The sequence below is a fragment of the Coturnix japonica genome, chromosome 7, assembly GCF_001577835.2.
Source record: "Coturnix japonica isolate 7356 chromosome 7, Coturnix japonica 2.1, whole genome shotgun sequence".
NCBI lineage: Eukaryota > Metazoa > Chordata > Aves > Galliformes > Phasianidae > Coturnix > Coturnix japonica.
The window spans coordinates 30,420,777-30,439,314 of record NC_029522.1 but is presented as its reverse complement, the minus strand read 5'-3'; the positions used below and the strand labels follow the sequence as shown (position 1 = coordinate 30,439,314).

At 45.7% G+C, this 18,538-nt stretch overlaps 1 protein-coding gene across 4 annotated transcripts; it reads right to left on the bottom strand.

Annotated features, from left to right (window-relative positions):
• Positions 1 to 323: 323 nt before the first annotated feature.
• PRPF40A (pre-mRNA processing factor 40 homolog A) lies at positions 324 to 18,138 on the bottom strand. Of its 4 annotated transcripts, none has more exons than XM_015869147.2 (26): positions 17,590 to 18,138; positions 15,997 to 16,134; positions 14,701 to 14,781; positions 13,549 to 13,579; positions 13,315 to 13,337; positions 12,609 to 12,686; positions 12,395 to 12,505; positions 11,833 to 11,953; positions 11,188 to 11,212; positions 10,134 to 10,382; positions 9,674 to 9,779; positions 9,011 to 9,075; positions 8,376 to 8,540; positions 7,907 to 8,015; positions 7,566 to 7,716; positions 6,752 to 6,885; positions 6,535 to 6,649; positions 6,279 to 6,382; positions 6,020 to 6,136; positions 5,636 to 5,773; positions 5,097 to 5,192; positions 4,249 to 4,335; positions 4,065 to 4,161; positions 3,766 to 3,827; positions 2,486 to 2,620; positions 324 to 1,380 (listed from the first exon to the last, which is right to left on the bottom strand). In XM_015869147.2, the coding sequence occupies exons 1-26, from the start codon at positions 17,944 to 17,946 to the stop codon at positions 1,288 to 1,290; spliced, it is 2,988 nt and encodes a 995-aa protein (XP_015724633.1). In that variant the 5' UTR covers positions 17,947 to 18,138; the 3' UTR covers positions 324 to 1,287. The 4 variants fall into 4 exon arrangements, with proteins under 4 accessions (XP_015724633.1, XP_015724635.1, XP_015724637.1 ...); XM_015869149.2 differs by having other exon boundaries at positions 6,279 to 6,370; positions 17,590 to 18,137; XM_015869151.2 differs by lacking the exon at positions 2,486 to 2,620 and having other exon boundaries at positions 6,279 to 6,370.
• Between the last annotated feature and the right edge of the window lie 400 nt (positions 18,139 to 18,538).

Sequence of the window (18,538 nt, the reverse complement as noted above, 5' to 3'; positions counted from 1 at the left end):
ACAGGAGGGTTCAGCAAAACAGCAGAACCAGGGCTGTCACCTGCAGCTGTCTGTCTGTCCATCCTTCTGCCATTTTTTGTACCAGAGCTGTTATAAGGTGGAAAAAAAAAGCCCACAAAAAGCCCCACAGCCCAAACATAAAGGTGAACATAAAGGTTCACCTTTCCAGAGCTTGTTTGCTCGGCCAGGCAGAATGCACTGAAACCAAAAGCTAAAGGTGAACTTGGAGTGTTTTACTGTAAGTAGAGGTGGCTTAAACTCAGAAATCACAGGAACTGATCAGAGCCGCACGCAGCGTTGAAGTAGAAATAAATACCAGCAGACAGCAGGAGACAAGGTTTAATCATTGATAGAAATGTACAAAAATATTCCAATCAAAGGTTGCGAAGGTACCACTGCAGCACGGCGCTGCCAGGGCTGGGCTCACGCTGACCTGCACAACTGCTGCTGCTGCTGCTGGTGGTGGTACATTCTTCTGCAGGTTTGTAAGGCAACGTCTCAATTTACAGTTTGATTTTTAATTCTGACGGTGTAGATAAGCACAGAGAGCAGCTGTAGCGGCTTTATGTGAATACAGAAGGTGGCTGTGAGCAGCAGCACCCTCTGCTGATGGCACAGTGTAGGGCTGAGCGCAGCCACGTCTGCTTTTAATTACTGTACAAACTCACTTGGAAGTGATTGTTGGACACGGATCTCTCGCAGTCTTCTGTTTCACATAAGCGCTTGGTAGGAATGCAGGTCATGAAGGAGCAATTGCAATAGCTGACAGGTTTTTTTTTTGCAGTACAGAGCAAGAAATGGATTCTTTACACCCATTGCCTTCCCCCCCTTTCAAAAATAATAACAAGTTCATAAAACAAATTAAGCCAAAAGAAACTATATTAAGAATCTTTCTAAAAATGAAGCTCTACCTGCCCGCATGGCCGGGAAGAACAGTTAGTGCCTTTCCAGGAAGGAGTGCACGGCGGTGCCACGCTCTGCTCAGCCTGCAGGTGACGTCCAGTGAGACCCGAGGCGTCTTCCATCGCTGTTCCCATCCAGGACTCCCTCCAGGGGAGCAGAGCGCCCGTGCTGCCCAACAGCAGGCGGCGTTAACTCAGGATTTCATTCACTTTTGTAGGCTCGGTGCCGGCCCCGTAAGAGTACTTGGATGTATTTATGCGGTACAATTAAAACCCACCGTGATTTCAACAATGGAACTCAGGATATCAGAACCCACATCCTGAATTAGACATTGGTTTCTTTTATTATGCCACAATGTAAACATATTTGGTATAAATAATCTTCTCATTGATCTTCATCCAGTTGTTCCAAAAGAGTCCGCCTCTGCTTTTCCAACTCCCCTTCGCTCAGCTCGCTGCCCGAGGTGTCCCAGTTGCCCTGCAGGGAGAGAAGGGGTGGTGAGAGCCTCACCCTGCTCTGTGCAATGCAGCCTCTCTGCTGTGCTGCCTGCAGGAAGACGCGGATGAGCGCTACATTTTCCAGCAGGGAATTTTTAATGCAATATATTCAAGCATGGTGATCTCAATGTCACCTCACAGAGCACACAGGGCAGAGCTCAGAGCAAGGCACTGCAAGGGGAAGGGCTGAGCTCCTCCTGTGTTGTGTTCACAACCACAGCTGAGCTCCTGCTCTCAGATGTCTGCATTCAGCACAGAACTGGGCTGGCCAAAGCAGATAATTTCAGAAGGCACAACAAAAAGCAGCCGTCTGCCCCCAGCCTCTCCAAGGCGAACCGTACAGGGAAGGACGGTACCATCAGCGCAGTGCAGTAACGAGGCAGAGCACTGCCCCTCATGGAACCCAAAGAATGCCATTCTGCTCATTTGTTTCCATTCAAACACATCATTGAAACACTGCTCTGACCCTTCCAAAACAACTAGTGCACAGAACCATCACAGCAAAGAGCGACACTGCGGGCACAGCTACATTTCTGTGCACCTTCCCAGCTCAAGAAGGGCAAGAATTAACTTCATCTTCCTGTGTCAGACTGGCAGCAGCCCAGCACTACCACAGCAGTGACGAGGGCACTCCAATTCCAGAATGGAAGAGCTGTACAATCACCTCGATGTTTGAGCAGCCGTCCTGCTCATCTCCTTTGAGATCAATCTGGCAAATTGGATGGAGAAAAGAAAAGCAGTTTGCTCATAAACAGCACTCTGCCACACTATGGGCTGTGCTTCGTTCGGTACCATCCATAAAACAGGCGGCCTCATCCACACCTTATCTCAACTGGCAACAAGTAGCATTAGGCCAAATAATAAATCCATTAGTAACAAACATTAAATGAGGGTGTAGGAGCTGCGTGATTCGGCTCTGCTTGAACATCTGGTTCCTTTTTACATATAGAATTGGAATATAAATAAAGGTTTAACACCTTACTTGAAGTAAACTCTGTACAAAGCTATAAAGTTGGCATACTATAGCATCCCACTGATATATAAAGCCCAAAGGCAGCACATAAAAAGGAAAGAAGAAAGCTTACAGAATCTTTTCCAGGTCGTTTTTTAGTCGGAGATTTATGTTTTGACTCAGATCTTTGTCTAGCTCTATCCTTTTCACTTTCTCTCTCTCTTTCTTTTTTGTCTTTTTCTCGTTCAATATCAGATTCTGGTGAATCCTTTGTAATAAAGGGAAAATATTCAATATTATTAAAAGTGTTCGGTATTACGGTTTATAGAATACTCACACCTCAGAGACATCTGATTTCATTTTAATAGAGGCCACGTCAGAAAGAAACTGCTGGAAGTGGCTGTGAGTTTTAACACATCATAGTAACCAGGGCAGCAATAAGTAATGCAGAAACATTACTGAAGTTATTGCAAAAGGAGAGAGTCCTAAAAGACATTTACCACTTTTAGTGCATGCAAAGACAGGGCATGCTGGATCCATGCAATCAATCCCTTCTGTACACAAGTGCCACTCATTCCATAACAGCTTTGCAAAGGGTGAAGTCTGCTAATTGTTCACCTGTTAACGGGGCTGCTTTGCCACCTAAGAATGCTCTCACACTCCTGTACTTAGCCTGCACTGAGGGCTCAGGTGCTGTAGCTGTTTCCATTCTGCGTTTCATCCCAGCTAAACTTATGGACCCTGTCTGCATTGCAGTCCATCATCGATACCTTACTCCATGCCTAACACTGGTATCCATCTCCTCTTTGTGAACGCTGCCCACAGAAGGGCACAGCCAACTGCTCAGAAATTAAAGAAACAACACAACATCGTTGTTCTGAAAAGTTCTGCAGCAACCTGAGTTCAGAGACACCGATTTCATCCTTTACCTGACTCCAAAAATACACTTTGGCCTCCAGTGATGTACACAGGGGATGAAAGCTCTCTTTCTACTCTTGAGGTTCTACTGATGCTCTGGCTCATTTGATGTCAGAGCTGCTAACTCAACCCTGCTACGCAGGCAGATGAAAGGACTGATGCTCAGCATGAGGGGAAAGGAAAAGATGGCTGGGATTCGATCCAGCGCTCCACAACTGAAGTCAACTCCAAGACGTGCTGCGATGACAAGCAGCCAGGAGCAGGACACTGCAGTCCTCCTTATTTGCTTCAATAGCTGCAGTTTAACCCACCCCTCATGTTACTGTTCTAAATGGTTCAGTGTTAAGGTATACGTAGCCTAGTGCTGATCTAGAGAAGTGCTTGCTATAAAGCCAGCTGGTAGCTGCCAGTATTTAACAAACAGGATTACTGTGACTGACCGTGAGGTGTCACACTGAGCCTTAAGCCAACCCAAAAGAAGTGAGTTGTACTTACAGACTTGTGTCTTCTTTTCTTGCTCTTTTTCTTGTGCTTTTTTGACTTCTTGTAACTTCTCTCTGCAAACAAATGGAGGGAGGGGGAAAAATAAAAATCAATAAAATTATAAATTAATTATAATTTAATACTGATCTAGTATTAAGCATGGATGTTGGTGGCTCTGCATGCAGCAGGGTGTTGGAGCTTGATGATTCTTGAGGTCTTTTCCAACCCAAGGCATTCTGTGACTCTATGGTAGTTACCCAGCAATAAACCACTAACAGACATTTCAAAGCAAAGAACCAAAAGTCTCATACCAGATTCTGCGCTGGAGGAACGCTCAGAAGCGGATCTAGATTCTGAACGTTGCCTTTTCTTCTTTGAATGGCTGTCATCGTCCTCAGACTCCGAGCCCTTGAGACAGAGAACGTGGTTAGCAAGAGGACAGCAGCACCCCAGTGGTGACAGCAGCAGATGTTGAGACATGATGAAAGGCCTTACCGAGCGAGAGCGGGACCGCTTCCTGTGGTGCTTTTTGGACTTTTTAGAGTGTTTCTTGTTCTTTGAATGATGATGCTGACACTCGTGCTGGATGGAGCACAACATGAAAAGACAAGCGTTAGTCTGCAGGGCACACTGTGAAACCAGCAGCATCTCACATCATGTACAAGGCACATACAGCTAGCAGTGATTAAAAATGGGATTACTAATAGTAGTGCCTCATTGAAGTCATAACAAGGGTACGGTAGCAAGGGGACAGACAGCTTCAGGTATGGATGCACACAGCTTCTGTTGCCCACATCCCTGCTTCAGTGCTTCCTATTTGAAGTGACTGCTCAGGCTGGCCAAGAACAGAACACAAACCTTGATTTGCAACATTTAAATTCTGAATTACACCATTTTAATATCTGCAGACTGCAGTGAGTGAAACAAAAATACATCCCATCACCCAGGAAATGAGAACACCTCCCTGAATGAGACTGACGTGCCAAGATTCCTGCAAGTCAGCTCTTACTTGGCTGATCCAGAAGCTAAGGGTGAGACTCCATTATAACCCCACGCACCACCAATAAGCTGCTCAGTCAAAATAAACAAAATCTGAACTCCCCACAACTCTAAAACAAATCAGGGAACTCTGATATTAACTTCCGAAACTCCTCGCAGTGCAGATCAGAACCACCATGGATCAAATAATGCTGACACGTTTCTGCACTCATCACTTTCAAGATGAGGTTTTGATATCCACACTTTTTGGTAATGCAGACCCTCCCCGTTCTGTATAATTTCAGAACCAATCAACTAAGCACTGTATTCCATATATTATCTCATCAGGAGAAAATAAGAATTACCTCGAGTACGTGCATGAAATCTTTAAATATTCTTTTCCTTTCAGACTCCAGAGTGATGTCTTCAAACGCTGGCTCCTTCACAAACCTATCTCTGATCTGTTGGAGGAACAGCAGTGAAATACCGACATGAAATGCGGACACTGTGAAGTTTAAAGATGACATTACTCTGCCAGCTGGGAAAGCCATAGTGCCATTAAAGGCTCACATTGTTACCTGTCAGCTTTATAACCAGCAGGGTCTTTAATACAACTGCACAAATGGATACACGTGCATGCAGAACTGCTTTTTTTCTGCCTATGCCTCAGAGGCTTTAACCTCCTCTTAAACCATTCACTTAAAAATAAACCAAATGGAGGTACTGATAGAACCAAATTTTTCAACTCCAATGATGATGTCTGCTCAAGAGGTGACTCATTCCTATGGGCCTGTGTGGTATAGACAGAAACCATGACCATAGAGAATGCAGGCTCAGTTGTTAGCATGTATCAACCCACTGAATACATTCGGAATGGTTTCCACAATAGAGCAGCAATACGTACATCTTCCCAGACAGCGTCCAGCTCGATGGGAGGAGTGGCTTGTTTCAGCATGCTCTTGAAGGCAGATTCTTTCCGCTTCATTTTGCGAGCTTCTTCCTTTTCCCTTTCTCTTTCGCGGGCTTCTGCCTTTTCCAGCAGCTGCATCACATTGAAGTTGTGAGATCGTTTGAAGGATACCAAAACAGAAAGTTAAGAGTTCAGTTTCATGCAATTTTTGGAAAGCCCAAAGTTCAACTTTGGAGTTTGCTGTTTATCACCACCCAATGCTTCAGAGCACAGAGCGGCGTTTCTCAAACAGAAATGGTTGTAACAGTACATGGAACACAAGAGCTTGTTTTTGGTTCACAGGGATTTCATATCACATTCCTGTATATCAATACTTACACTGTTGAAAGCCAGCTTGATATTTCCTGCATCTAAAGTGGTGGCTCTCTTAGTTGAGCTGATGACTGTAACGAAGTCTTCAAAAGAAGTATTCACTTCAACTACAAACCCTTTATCCTGTAAAAAACAAACAAATTGACTGTCTTGGCAAGGGAGAAATCGGCTGCATGGGATCTCCCACTGTGTTCATGGCCTATCTTCCAAAGGGAAACCTGTCCTCAGAAAAAAAACAGCGCAACGGGGCGATTTCCCCTCTCACCTTTAAGATATCTTTTATGATCTTCTTCTCATCGTGGTAACGTGCTTTTAAGTCTTCAACGTAGAACTTGAAGAGATCAAGTGCTGTTGATCCTGATGAAGAAACTAGATAAGTCAAAAGCGAGCTCTAATAAAAGAGCTGCCTTTTTTGAATTATTTATAAATTTAAAACAACATTCAGACAACCCTGCTGCACACTGCCCACAGCTGAGAGCTTTACCTCTACCTTTCACAGGGTTGGAAGTATTCACTCTTACCAGGCTGACCAAGCATATTCGTGAATCTGATGTCAGAGCTGATGGTTGGGTACAGCTCCATCCACGAGGACATTGAATGCAGCTGTCCGTGCTCGTGCAGTTCATCTAAAAATATCTACAAAATACATCAACTACTCATTAGCTTCTCCCCAAGGAACGGAAAGCACAGACTATGTAATCATTTGACATGTCCAAGACAAACAGCAAGTCCACCAACCTGAAAAGATTCTCTGTTTTTCCTCTGCCGCCTTCTTTCTCTCAGTAAACTTTTCTGCTTTTCTTCTTCCTCCTCTTTCTCCAGTGCCCTGATGTGTTCCTCAAAGCAGATCAGTGCATCCTCCTTATCCATATCTAGCAACAGGTAACAATAGAGTAGTAAGTGTTAAGTGGTGATACTCACTAGCTCTACAGTGTTCTTAAGAGACAACTAACTGCTGCCAAATTTACTCTTGATGGAGTGAGGGAAGATTCACCGACCACTGAACTATGTCAGACCCGTGCAGCAAATAACCCAATAACAATAAAACCAAACACCAAAACCAACAACAAAATCCAACCCGCTTCCCCTCCAACCTGCCCAGATTCTCACTGTCAGTACGGAGCACATAAGCCTTGATGAGAAAAACAATCTCTCTCTACCTTACAAGGCAGCCTACTTTCTCACTGTACAATAACGATCACTTCTAAGCAAACAAACACAGCAGGACCTCAGCCTAGCAGAAGGCAGCCTAACTGTTTGCTACACTGGTTGTGCTGCCAGATAATGCTTCAAATTTCAGGGGGTAACAAATACCAAAGTAGATGGATCTCCACGGAAAAGGAACCCCTTGGTTTATCACTGAGATTACATCACTAATGCTTTCAGAAGCTGATGCAGCTTCTCCCCACTAAAATGACACCAGGTCTCCATTCCTGCTGCTCAATGCCTGTCACAGCTGCTCCTGACTGCGAGCAAACCTTAACCAGGAATCCTCACTGCTAAAACAAATCCACTCCCTCATTCCCAACATATGTATGGACTTTGCACATACTCTGAAGTTCCTCATCTTCTGCAAACGTAGGGTTGTCCATCAGATACTGCTGAGCCTCTGACCAAGTGGTGCAGTAAGTGACGTTCGCCATGTTATCGAGGATGTTCTTCAGAGCTTCCCAGTTCCTCTTTCGTAACTGTTTGGCTTGTTCCTGCACAGAAGATGCAATAATGCAGCAGTGCTTCTACCTGGTTCTCAAATGCCTATCCTACAAATTCCTCCCCTTCTGCCTGCGTTTTTTTGAGCAATGCACAGAACTGCACTGCTTGCAAGATTTCTGTGTTCAGAGGTACTGGCCAATCAGCTTGCAAGTCAGAAGAACAGCTCTTAAAGACAGTTACCTTTTCTTTCTTAGAGAGAAAAAACAAGACGTCTTCATAAATTTCCAGGCGGTCGCGCTCAGATATTGCATTCCAGACTTCCATCTCCCCAAACATTTGTTCAGCTTTTCTGTACAAAACAAGGGAAAAGCACACAATAATGTATTGGTGGTGACTGACTTTGAATGCCCCACTGGCCTGCAATTGTGTCAATCAATGCCTCATCAGCAGTAATTCTTCTGTGCAACATCTCCCTCATTCCTGTCCTGGACAGCCTGGCTGTCAGCTTTCTCTCTTTGATATACAAACAAAAAACCAACCTGACTTTCACATACATTCTCTCATCTGTCTTCCTATCAGTGTTTCAGTTACAAGCTTTACAAGGCTTAGCACACAGCAACGTAAGCATTGCCAGGAGCAAGCTGGAAAGCCTGAAGACCAAACTGGTTGAGTTGATAAAGGCCAGAAGTTGATTTTGGAATGCCCTTACTTGTATCGTGTCGTGGATGTCATCTTCTCGTGGTTTTCCAGGAAGCGCTGGAAGGACTCTTTAGCTTCTTTGTATTTTGATCTCGCTTCTTCTTTTTCTTCTTTTTCCGTCTGAACTTTATAAGCATTGAAGGCCTGCTTCTTTTCACTCAGCTTCGCCAAAGCGCTTCATAGCAAAAAGAAAACATGAGTTACAGGAAAGGTGATTACATTTAAAAATCAAAACCGAAGACACAAAGCATGAAACTGATTTGAATAACCCAAATCTTTGAGACAAAATTAAATCTGATCCAAACAACCAGCCACAGTCCTGCCTCCCTCAGGGTTACCAGCAGGCTGTACTCACCCATTTCATACTGCAGTACGACTTTTACAGTGGATATGAGCCACTCTTATGTGAGTGTTTATGGCAGGCACCCATTCTGAAATAACTCAGGAGGTATTTATCTCCATCATAACCAAAAGCGTGCCTTTACTCCTAAGCAAACTGTATGGACTGTACAGAATACCAGCTGACAGCTGCCACATCCTTCCCAAGCCACGAATGAATGCTCAGACCTGCACTTCTAAGTGACACCAGCCCATTCCAGACCCTCATTTATGGAAATCAATTATAAGTAAAGAATTGAGCAGTACCTGTATCTGGGATCATTAATGATCATTTTCATGGCTTGCTCCCAAGAAGCATTGGATGGCACCCGCTGTCAAGACATGACACCATTACTGATTTAGCATCAACATCCAACAATGAAAGAGAAATGCACTACACTCTTGGGGTCAGGAATACATTGTTTTAAAATCGACTTCAAGGAAAAATAAGTTCTCTCTAAGACAGACCAGCTCATGGGAATGCTGCATTCCAAACTTCAGCCTGTCAATCTTCTACTTGGATCTCTAACCTGTCTCCGAAGCACCTCGTGAAGGTGCCCATCATTTTACTCACTGCTCCAGACTGAATTCTGGAGAAACAACAGCTGGTTACACATTACAGTGGTTACACATTACAGTGGTTACTTCACGTTACGATGTGAGTACCATGTAAAAGAAGGAATAGAAAAACAACTGAGAGCTCTGATGAAAATCATACACCTTGATCCTCATTCAAGATGTTCCTGATAAAGGCTTCAATATCTATGCTGGTCTCACAGTATTTTTCTTTTCTCGCATTTCTTGTCTAGTGTGTAAATCCTTTTCCCTCAGTGCAAACAACTCTGAGCAACAACAGCAACAGAACTCGAGCTATTCCTGGTTAGTGCAGCTTTGCCAGCTGTAAAGCAGAAAGCAAGCTGACTGAAATACCTTTTCTTTCAGGAGTTCTTTAAATGCCTGTTTCGCTTCTTCTTTTGTATTCCAGGTGTAGGTTTTTTTAACCGGCTGTGCATCATCGCCCTCCTTCTTTGAAGTGCTATAAATAAAAAGACACCATTTTCATTTAAGCTTTTTTTTCCCCTAAGTTAAAACCATTCAGAGCCATTTAGGGTAAATCTATAATGTGACCCCAGAGTACCATGAAGTGTCTGAACCACAGACTGCTCTCTGGGAGCTTTAGGAGAAGGCTGGTAAGAGGAAGGCACTCATTTCTCTTCAAATAGGTTTAATAGTCCTTCCACTTATTCATCCTTCTCTGCTGCCACTGAGACTGATGCTTATGTCTCACTAACGAGTTGTCAAAGCAGACCAACCAGCTAGAACGGAGGGTGAACCAAGTCTGCAAAGAAATGAAGTGCAGAAGAGCTGAACCCCACAGAACAGGACTTACTCTGCTGAACCGTCCTGCTTGGAGTCATCAGCTGCGTTAGTGGCACTTTCCGCACTCTGTTCCTCAGCTGTGGCTGCAGCAGCACTCTCGTTTTCCACCGCAGCAGAGGCGGCAGTGGTTTCTGTTTCGGAGGCTGCAGCAGTGCTGGCAGTACCAGCTGTGGCAGCTTCAGCAGCAGCCGTGGCTGTGGCAGCAGTGTTGGCTGCATCTGCTGCAGCAGTTGTTGAAGCAGATTCTTCAGTCTTGGTGCTGTAGGTAAGAAAAATGGGAACAATCACGTTCAAGCCCAGGAGGACGTAACAGCTTAGGGGAAGGCTGTAGCTTAAGGAAGTTAGAGGTGTTTAGGAGCTGTTACAAAAAGTGTACCTAGGAGGAACACAATCTTAGCTCTCAAATAGGAAATGCTTTACTGAACTTGCTTATCTGTGTAGACCAGTCAGTTCAGTCCAAAAGAAAGCCAGAACATATAACTCACTGAGATGATCAAAGGCTAGAGCACCTCTGCTATGAGGAAAGGCTGAGGGAGCTGGGCTCATTTAGCTTGGAGAAGGGAAGGCTGGGGGAGACCTTGTTGTGGCCTTCCAGTACTTGAAGGGAGCATTTAAACAGGAGGGGGAACGGCTGATTGTGAGGGTGGGCAGTGATAGGACAAGGGGGAATGGTTTTAAATTCAGACAGGGAAAGTTTAGGTTGGATTTTAGGAGGAAGTTTTTCCCCCAGAGGGTGGTGACGCACTGTTCACAGGTTGCCCAAGGAGGCTGTGGATGCCCCATCCCTGCAGGCATTCAAGGCCAGGCTGGATGTGGCTCTGGGCAGCCTGGGCTGCTGGTTGGTGACCCTGCACACAGCAGGGGGTTGGAGCTGGATGAGCACTGTGGGCCTTTGCAACCCAGGCAACTCTGTGATAATTAAGAATTTCTATATATTAAGGCACTATTTGGAATGCAAATCTCCAAGGGCCATGATTTATGATTCAAGGACAAGATTCTACTCTTAAAAAAGTAACAGACAGCCCAATATGAAACACAACAGTAGTATCAAAGTGAAAACACACCTGTTTTCTTCAGCTTTGATCAGTGCTAGAAGAGAAGGGGGAAAACAAACAACACTTAAAATACAGCATCAGAAAAAGATGTTTTATGCATTGTAAAACGTTGCTGTATGCACAATTTAGCTTTCAATATTGTTGTTCTATTCCCTTTAAAACTAGAAAAAATACCATCTAAAACAAACGTAGAAATCCCATTAAGTAAAAATTAAGGGTACGTTTCTGCACTTAAGATGATGATTTCAACTTCAACAGAGCAGTTTAAAGGGCAAAGTCAGGCTTACTGGCATAGATCTTTCCTTTTTTTATGTTCAGCAGTGACTGTTAGAATAAGTCCTACCCAAAGTTTCTATAGCTTTCCAAAGGACTGACTGCTAAGTAATGGAGAATGGGTCTGCAGTGGGTCTGAAATAAAGGAGTTGAAGCACTGCCTGATGTAATGATAATGAGCTGCTGCTGCCACATAAAACAGGGAAAAATGAGGGGTATTAAGGAAAAAGGGCTGGTGAGGTAGAAAGCACAGAAACGAGTGCTCCATAGACATCTCAGCCTACATTCTACTGTGCACAGCTAATGCCTCACAGATTTTTGCTCTAACACAGCTTGCAAACCCCCACCATCCCCTCTGCTCATCTTTGTTACCGACGTTACCTTCCAGATCTTCGAGTTCTTTGGGTTTTGCCCAGCGTGATTCCTTTGTTTGGGAATTATAGTAGTATGGCTTTCCAGAATCAGATTTGTACTCTTTCCATGGGCACTTAGACAGCAATTGCTAATGGACAGAAAACCAAAGACATGAAATCAATCTTACTGTAGTATTTTAAACCTAGAAAGGTTGCTGGAAGTGAGCCTGTGATACTACTAAGCCAAGTGATAATTCAGGGATCAATGAACACAAGGGATCGTGTTCACAGTGTTCACTGACCCTCAATACTCTCCAGTGACACAAACACGTCACTCAGATAAGTGCCATCCTTTCAATAAAGGAAATTTACCTTAGAATTGAGGAAAAGATGCTTAGAATTTTGTTCAGTTTGCAGCTTCAAGTTGCACCAATGTAAGGAAGGTGGTAAAAGCAGAAGAGTTGCAAAAATGTTTATAGGCTTTTGATCGCACTGATAACAGTGTGTTGGCCCAGCTATGCCATGTGGTAGTCATGGAAGTCAACTGCGCCTTCACACCAAGTCACACAACAGCCTGTCTGAACTGTTACCTCAGCAGGGGTTTTAAGATCATCCGGCTTCTCCCACGTGGACTGCTTCGTTTCAGTGTTGTAGTAATAGGTTCTTCCATCAGGTGATTTGTGCTCCGTCCACGTCGATTTCTAGGCAAATTAAACAGAACGTTGATGATGACCAATAAATGCTGGCCAAGATACTACTGAAAGCCAGCAGAATAAACTGGGTACAAATGGAAAGCAGATAAACCTGTTTTGAGTGCTCCTCACTGCCCGAACTGTTGGTTGTGGCTGTTTGCTGAGCTGCACAAACCACGGGATGTGTTGTCTGAGGGTGAAACAAAACAGAGCTCTGAAAAGACATCTGGTTACTGTTTGTTTTTTGTCTCAATGTGCATATTAGCATATGCTAAATAATTCAGTAGTGAAAAAAAGGCAGCAAAACAAGATCTAAGCAAATTTAAGTCAGTACTGTCTTCAGTAAACTCCTTGGTGTTGTCGCCTGCAAAGCACCCCTGTGTTAAGAACAGCACGGTAACTGCGGGCAGATTTCTACCACATGCTGTTCAGGTGGGTCAAAAATACCTCAAGAAGGTCCCAAGGAACTGTCACATCTACTTGGAAAAGCAGAAATAAACAATTCCACCGTTAAAAAATGGATGTCGATACAACAGAAAGCACCTTCTGCTTTAGCTGCAGCTCAGTCTCTTTAAATGAAAACGCTAAGGTCACACAAACAATTGTGACAACCTTATTTACTTGGCAGAGCAGGAGAGAAGCACCGGAAGCTATTAGCTTCAATGTTAACTTCAGATTGATAATTAGTGAAATCTTAAGTCACAGAGCAGCAATATAAGGAAGAAAACCAAGAAAGCCCAGGCTTTATTTTCCATCTGTGAAGCAAAGTTTGCACAGCACCACACTCAGAGACGTCCAGAATTCTGCTGCTCACTTACCTGAGTTCCAGGAGGTGTTACACCTGGTTAAAAAAACAGAAAGAAAAACCTGGTTGCTTTATTCCTCCTTATAACAATGCAGAAAGACTCAGATGAAAACATTCCTTGTTTTTATAGGAGACAACAAAGGGAAACGATGTTTTACAGAGAAATGTATTTTTCTTTTTCCCCCCCAAGACTTGACCTGACTTTGCTGAAATGCTTTGAAAACAGTAACAAAGAGCTCCTACTTACCTACTTGTGCATCCATGCTGTTCACCCCTGGCTGTGGAAACAAAGGACAGATATTTAAGCACTGACTGCAACTGTAACTTCATCAGTAAATACAGTTCTTAGCCCCACAACTGCTTCCAGCAGCAACCTGCTCTACTGCCTTACATACAACTTCCCAGCTTCCCATCAGCGTTGCATTTATTACCGTTCCTTAAGGAAGCGATCAGAGACGCTGAGCTCCACTGCACCAACAAAATGAATGTAAGAAAGAAAAAAGAAACCACATCAGACTGATGTCAGGACGTTGGTGGCCCTGCATGTGGAACTCCATGATCCTTGGGGTCCCTTGCGAGCCAAGCCATCCTGTGGTTCTATGAATTAGGTGAGACATCAGCTGGTAGCACTATGCCAGAGGAATGAACCACTGATAACATTTAGGATTTCAAAAAGGATTCTGTAAATTACAATTAAAAAAACAGCCATTCTGTGTTTGTCTACATGGGCAAGTACTGCCAGGATCCTGGCCGACTTCAGTGTCTTCTGACAGTGACCCATACACCACATCTCATTTACCTCTCCAACTGCCAACCTCATCTGTGGTTGCTCTGTGGGCTGTGTGTGTTCCCCCCTCCCTTTTCCATTCCTTTTGGCTCCAGTACTTTCAGATTCATCTCTGAACATCTGACATTTTTCCCATAAGCTGTTATAGGAAATCCGTAATGACTTCAGCACGGGGAACAGAGGAGCATCACTAACACCCGCTCTGCTTGGCAGCTTTTAAAACACTCAGCACATCACTAAGTACTTACATGAGCACAACTAACAAAGCATCACTGCCATGAATTAACCTCAGGAGTTATTAAACTTTGCTTGAATTACACTAAGAGTGTAACACACAACTCATTGAACAACACAGCAGCAGCAAGAAGCAGACCTGTAACTAATTAGCAGGTGCTTGATGAAGGCCCAATACTTCAGACAGTTCACAGCCTTTCCCTAGCATCACCACTTGGTCACCCAGTATGGCTCAATGTGAGCACTGTCCTCCCTATTGCTGCAATTAGCAATACCTTTCTCGTATCTAGTTGAAGAAAAACAAAGATTTGTCCATGTGAATCCAGAACAACAGCCATGCAGACATGTTAAAAGAGGGAAAAGTGAAATTAAACTCACCGGAACCGTAGGCTGCATAGCAGCTTGGGACATGTGAGACATCATCATTCCAGGCATGACCGACTGCATCATCCCAGGCATCTACGATTGAACAGTATTTCAGTGCACTTTATGATACAAGAGGCTGTGGATGCCCCATCCCTGCAGGCATTCAAGGCCAGGCTGGATGTGGCTCTGGGCAGCCTGGGCTGCTGGTTGGTGACCCTGCACACAGCAGGGGGTTGGAATGGATGAGCACTGTGGGCCTTTGCAACCCAGGCCATTCTATCAGTATGTGATATTTCAGATGTTGAATATGATAGTTCTTTATTTCGTTTGTTTTTAAGTAATTACATGATACTACACATTAATGCAAACAAGCCTAGAAAGAATCTGGCAGCATCAGTGAAACTTGCAGAACTCTGATTCCTACAAAATCTACATTAGGAATAACACATCTCCCACAGTCCAAAGTTGTGTATGAAATAATAATAAAGACAACTATTGCAACTAAAGAAGAGCAACAGTAATGAATGCGCCGTGTGATCCTTTAGGTAAGCTGGTACTGAAATCCTGAGTTAGAACAGGAAAAAGAAAGGTTTGTGGAGATCTCCTCTAAACTGCACGTGGAATTAATGAAACACAGGAAGGATAAACTCAGATTAGTTCTGCTCACAAGTTTTTGCTGCTTTCAGGTTGCCTCCCCTTCCTCTTGCCTCTGCAAGAAGTAGAAAGACTTTAAGGGGGCACTGGAGGAATGAGTTTCTCCAAATAACATCAGTATGGAGAGACCCGTTACATTTCAACAACAAAACCTACAATGTTTCTCAGCTATTTCTTCCACTTTTTCTGATGAAGTACAGCCTTCTTTGGAGTCAGCTAACTGCTGTTCTCACAACCCTGTCAGCACTGAACACATCCTCAATCTGAGCATATAATTGGAAGCTGTACACAATGCTGCTGGAGTTTAATAAATGCAAACAACAGTTCACCTGCTCTAACAGGCTGCAAAACCATGCTGAAGATTCCTCTCAGGCTTTTACATAGGAGCAAAACAAAAAGCCCCATCCGCAGGTTCTATCCAAGGTACTGCAAAGGAAAACAAGAAAGGAATTGCCTGCATGACCCTGAGGGCCCCCTAAAGAGCCTGAACAAAGTGCATCAATTACCTGCTACAGTTTCAGTGTTTTCTGCCTGGATAGAAAGCTCAGAACACCTTGAATTATGAGCCTCATTTGCAACTTTATCATGTGTTGGGATGACCTGACATCATTACAGGAAGAAAGAAGAAATAAAGCAATGATACAAATGGCTCACCTGCCCCATTGGCGGTCCTCCCATTGGGGGCATCATCTGAGGCATCATGCTGTGTGGAACCGGGGGCATGTTTGGTGGCCTCTGACCCATAGGGTGCATTCCCATGGGCGGGTAATGCGGCATCCCCGGGTGTCCCATCTGAAAGACAGCAACAAACAACACGTGAGCACGAAGCCGACAACCCCCACATGCCTCAGATAGCACTAATAGAGATGCTCAGTGCTGAAACTTATTGACTTGTATTTGGGTTTGAGCTCAATACTGCCTAGCAGCAAGCAAGATAATGGCCATAAGCACCTGGTCTCCTACATCCCCTTGTCAGTCTGAGAACTAACAAGGGCATTTCAACCTCAAAATCAACACGCAAGCAGGAAAAAAACCCTGTGACAATCATTTATCTTATGGCTTGTCACAGGAACACACACTGAATTTATGACTTCTAAATGTATTTCCATACAGCTCTGATCAATGCAAGTGGGACGAGCAGAAGCTCTCTGTCTCCTTGTGAGTGAGAGCAAAACACATCAAATACGATCATCACCGTCTTATTTTCCTCCAAACACGGGACCTGCTGCTGTTCCAGCACCTGGCACAGTGATGAGGAGATGCCTAGTAGATATATTTTCACAGAATCACAGAATTATCAAGGTTGGAAAAGACCTAGAAGATCATCTAGTCCAACCATTCCCAATACTTCCAGGCTAAATCATATTCCTCAGCACCACATCCAAGTGTTTCTTGAACACTCCCATGGTCGGTGACTCCACCACCTCCCTGGGCAGTGCATTCCAATGCCTGACTACCCTTTCCGAAAAGTAATATTTCCTAATGTCCAGCCTGAATCTCCCCTGACGCAGCTTAAAACCATTCCCTCTAGTTCTATCACTGATTACACGAGAGAAGAGGCCAACCCCCAGCTCACTACAACCCCCCTTCAGGAAGTTAGAGAGAGCTAGAAGGTCTCCCCTGAGCCTCCTCTTCTCCAGGCTGAAACTTCATATATTTTATTTATATATATTTTATCATATATATATATATATATACATATATATATATATATATACACCACCCACATCCCTCAGTGCCACATCTACGGCTCTGGGGTGGTGATCCAGCTGCAAGGGCAGCTGTCAGCACCACATGGACACAAACACCAGCACTGCTTGATGCTGGGGATAAGAGCAGGTCGCAACCACCCCAGGGCAGCGGAACCAGGCGGTACCTCATTGCAGCCTTTCAATACCTGAAGGGAACTTACTCCCAGGAGGAGAGTAAACTCTTGGAAAGGGCTGACAATAGCAGGACACGGGGAAATGGTTTTAAGTTAAAAGAGGGAAGATTTAGGTTGGATGTTTGGGGGAAGTTCTTCACTAGGAGAGTGGTTAGGAACTGGAACAGGCTGCCCAGGGAGGTTGTGGATGCCCCGTCCTTGGAGGTGTTCAAGGCCAGGTTGGACGGGGCCCTGGGCAACCTGATCTATGGGGGATCTATGGGGATCTATGGGGTCTATGGGGTCTCTGTGGGGATCTAGGGGGTCTCTGTGGGGCCCCCATTTCGAGCCCTATCCCCGTCCCCCCTTATACCCGCACTCACCATGATGGCGCTGCGCTCCCCCGGTCTCATGGCGGTGCTGAGCAGGCTGCCCCCCCCGCAGCGCCCCATCATTCTCCCTCTCAGCGGCTGTCGCGATGTGGGCCCGAACGGCATCAGCGGCTCGGGCTCCCCGCGGGGCGGGAGCAGCGGGGCCAGCAGGCTGACTGGCTTCCCCGCCGGCCAATCGGGACGGCCCGTCAGCCTGCTGCCCTTCGGCGATTGGTCGGCGGCCGAAGCCACGGGCCGGACGGCGTCCCCCGGCGTCAGCTGCATGAGGGGAGGGGGCTTCGGCAGCGAGAACGGCAGCGCCTGAGGGGAGGCCGTGGCCGCCGCCGCCGCTGAGTCCCCTCCGGACATCGTGGCCTAAAGCCGGAAGCGCTTCTCCGCCCCACGGACGGGAACGGCGAGGAGAGGGAGGAGAAGGAGGGGAGAGAGAGAGAGAGAGAGAGCGAGGAGCGGGTGCGGCCCGGCCGGGCGGAGAGAGACAGAGCGGGAACTGCGGCCGGACCGGGAGCGGGGCCGAGCGCGGGGAGCGCCGGGAAAGCGATCACGTGGGCTGCGGGCGGACCGCACCAACGGCGCCGCGTGAGTGGGGGTGTAGCGCTGACACTTCCGCTTCTCCCGCCTCAGTGAGACGCGAGGATTCGACCTCCCCCCCCCGTCCCGCGGCAGGTGGTACGTGCCGGCGCTCAGACGCGGCCTCAACGCGCCTCCCCCCCCACACTGCTGAGTTGGTACGTGCCGGAGCGGGGAGGAGGCGGCCACCCCCGGCAGCGCCGCGATGTGGTACGAGCCGACGGGGCATGACGGTACCACAGAGTGAGCAGGGATGGGACGGACATCGGGGATCGTGGGGTTACAACACCCAATAGCAGGGACACCAAACATACACCTTGACTACATCAGGTTGCACAGGAGACCCCATAGATCCCCACAGAGACCCCATAGA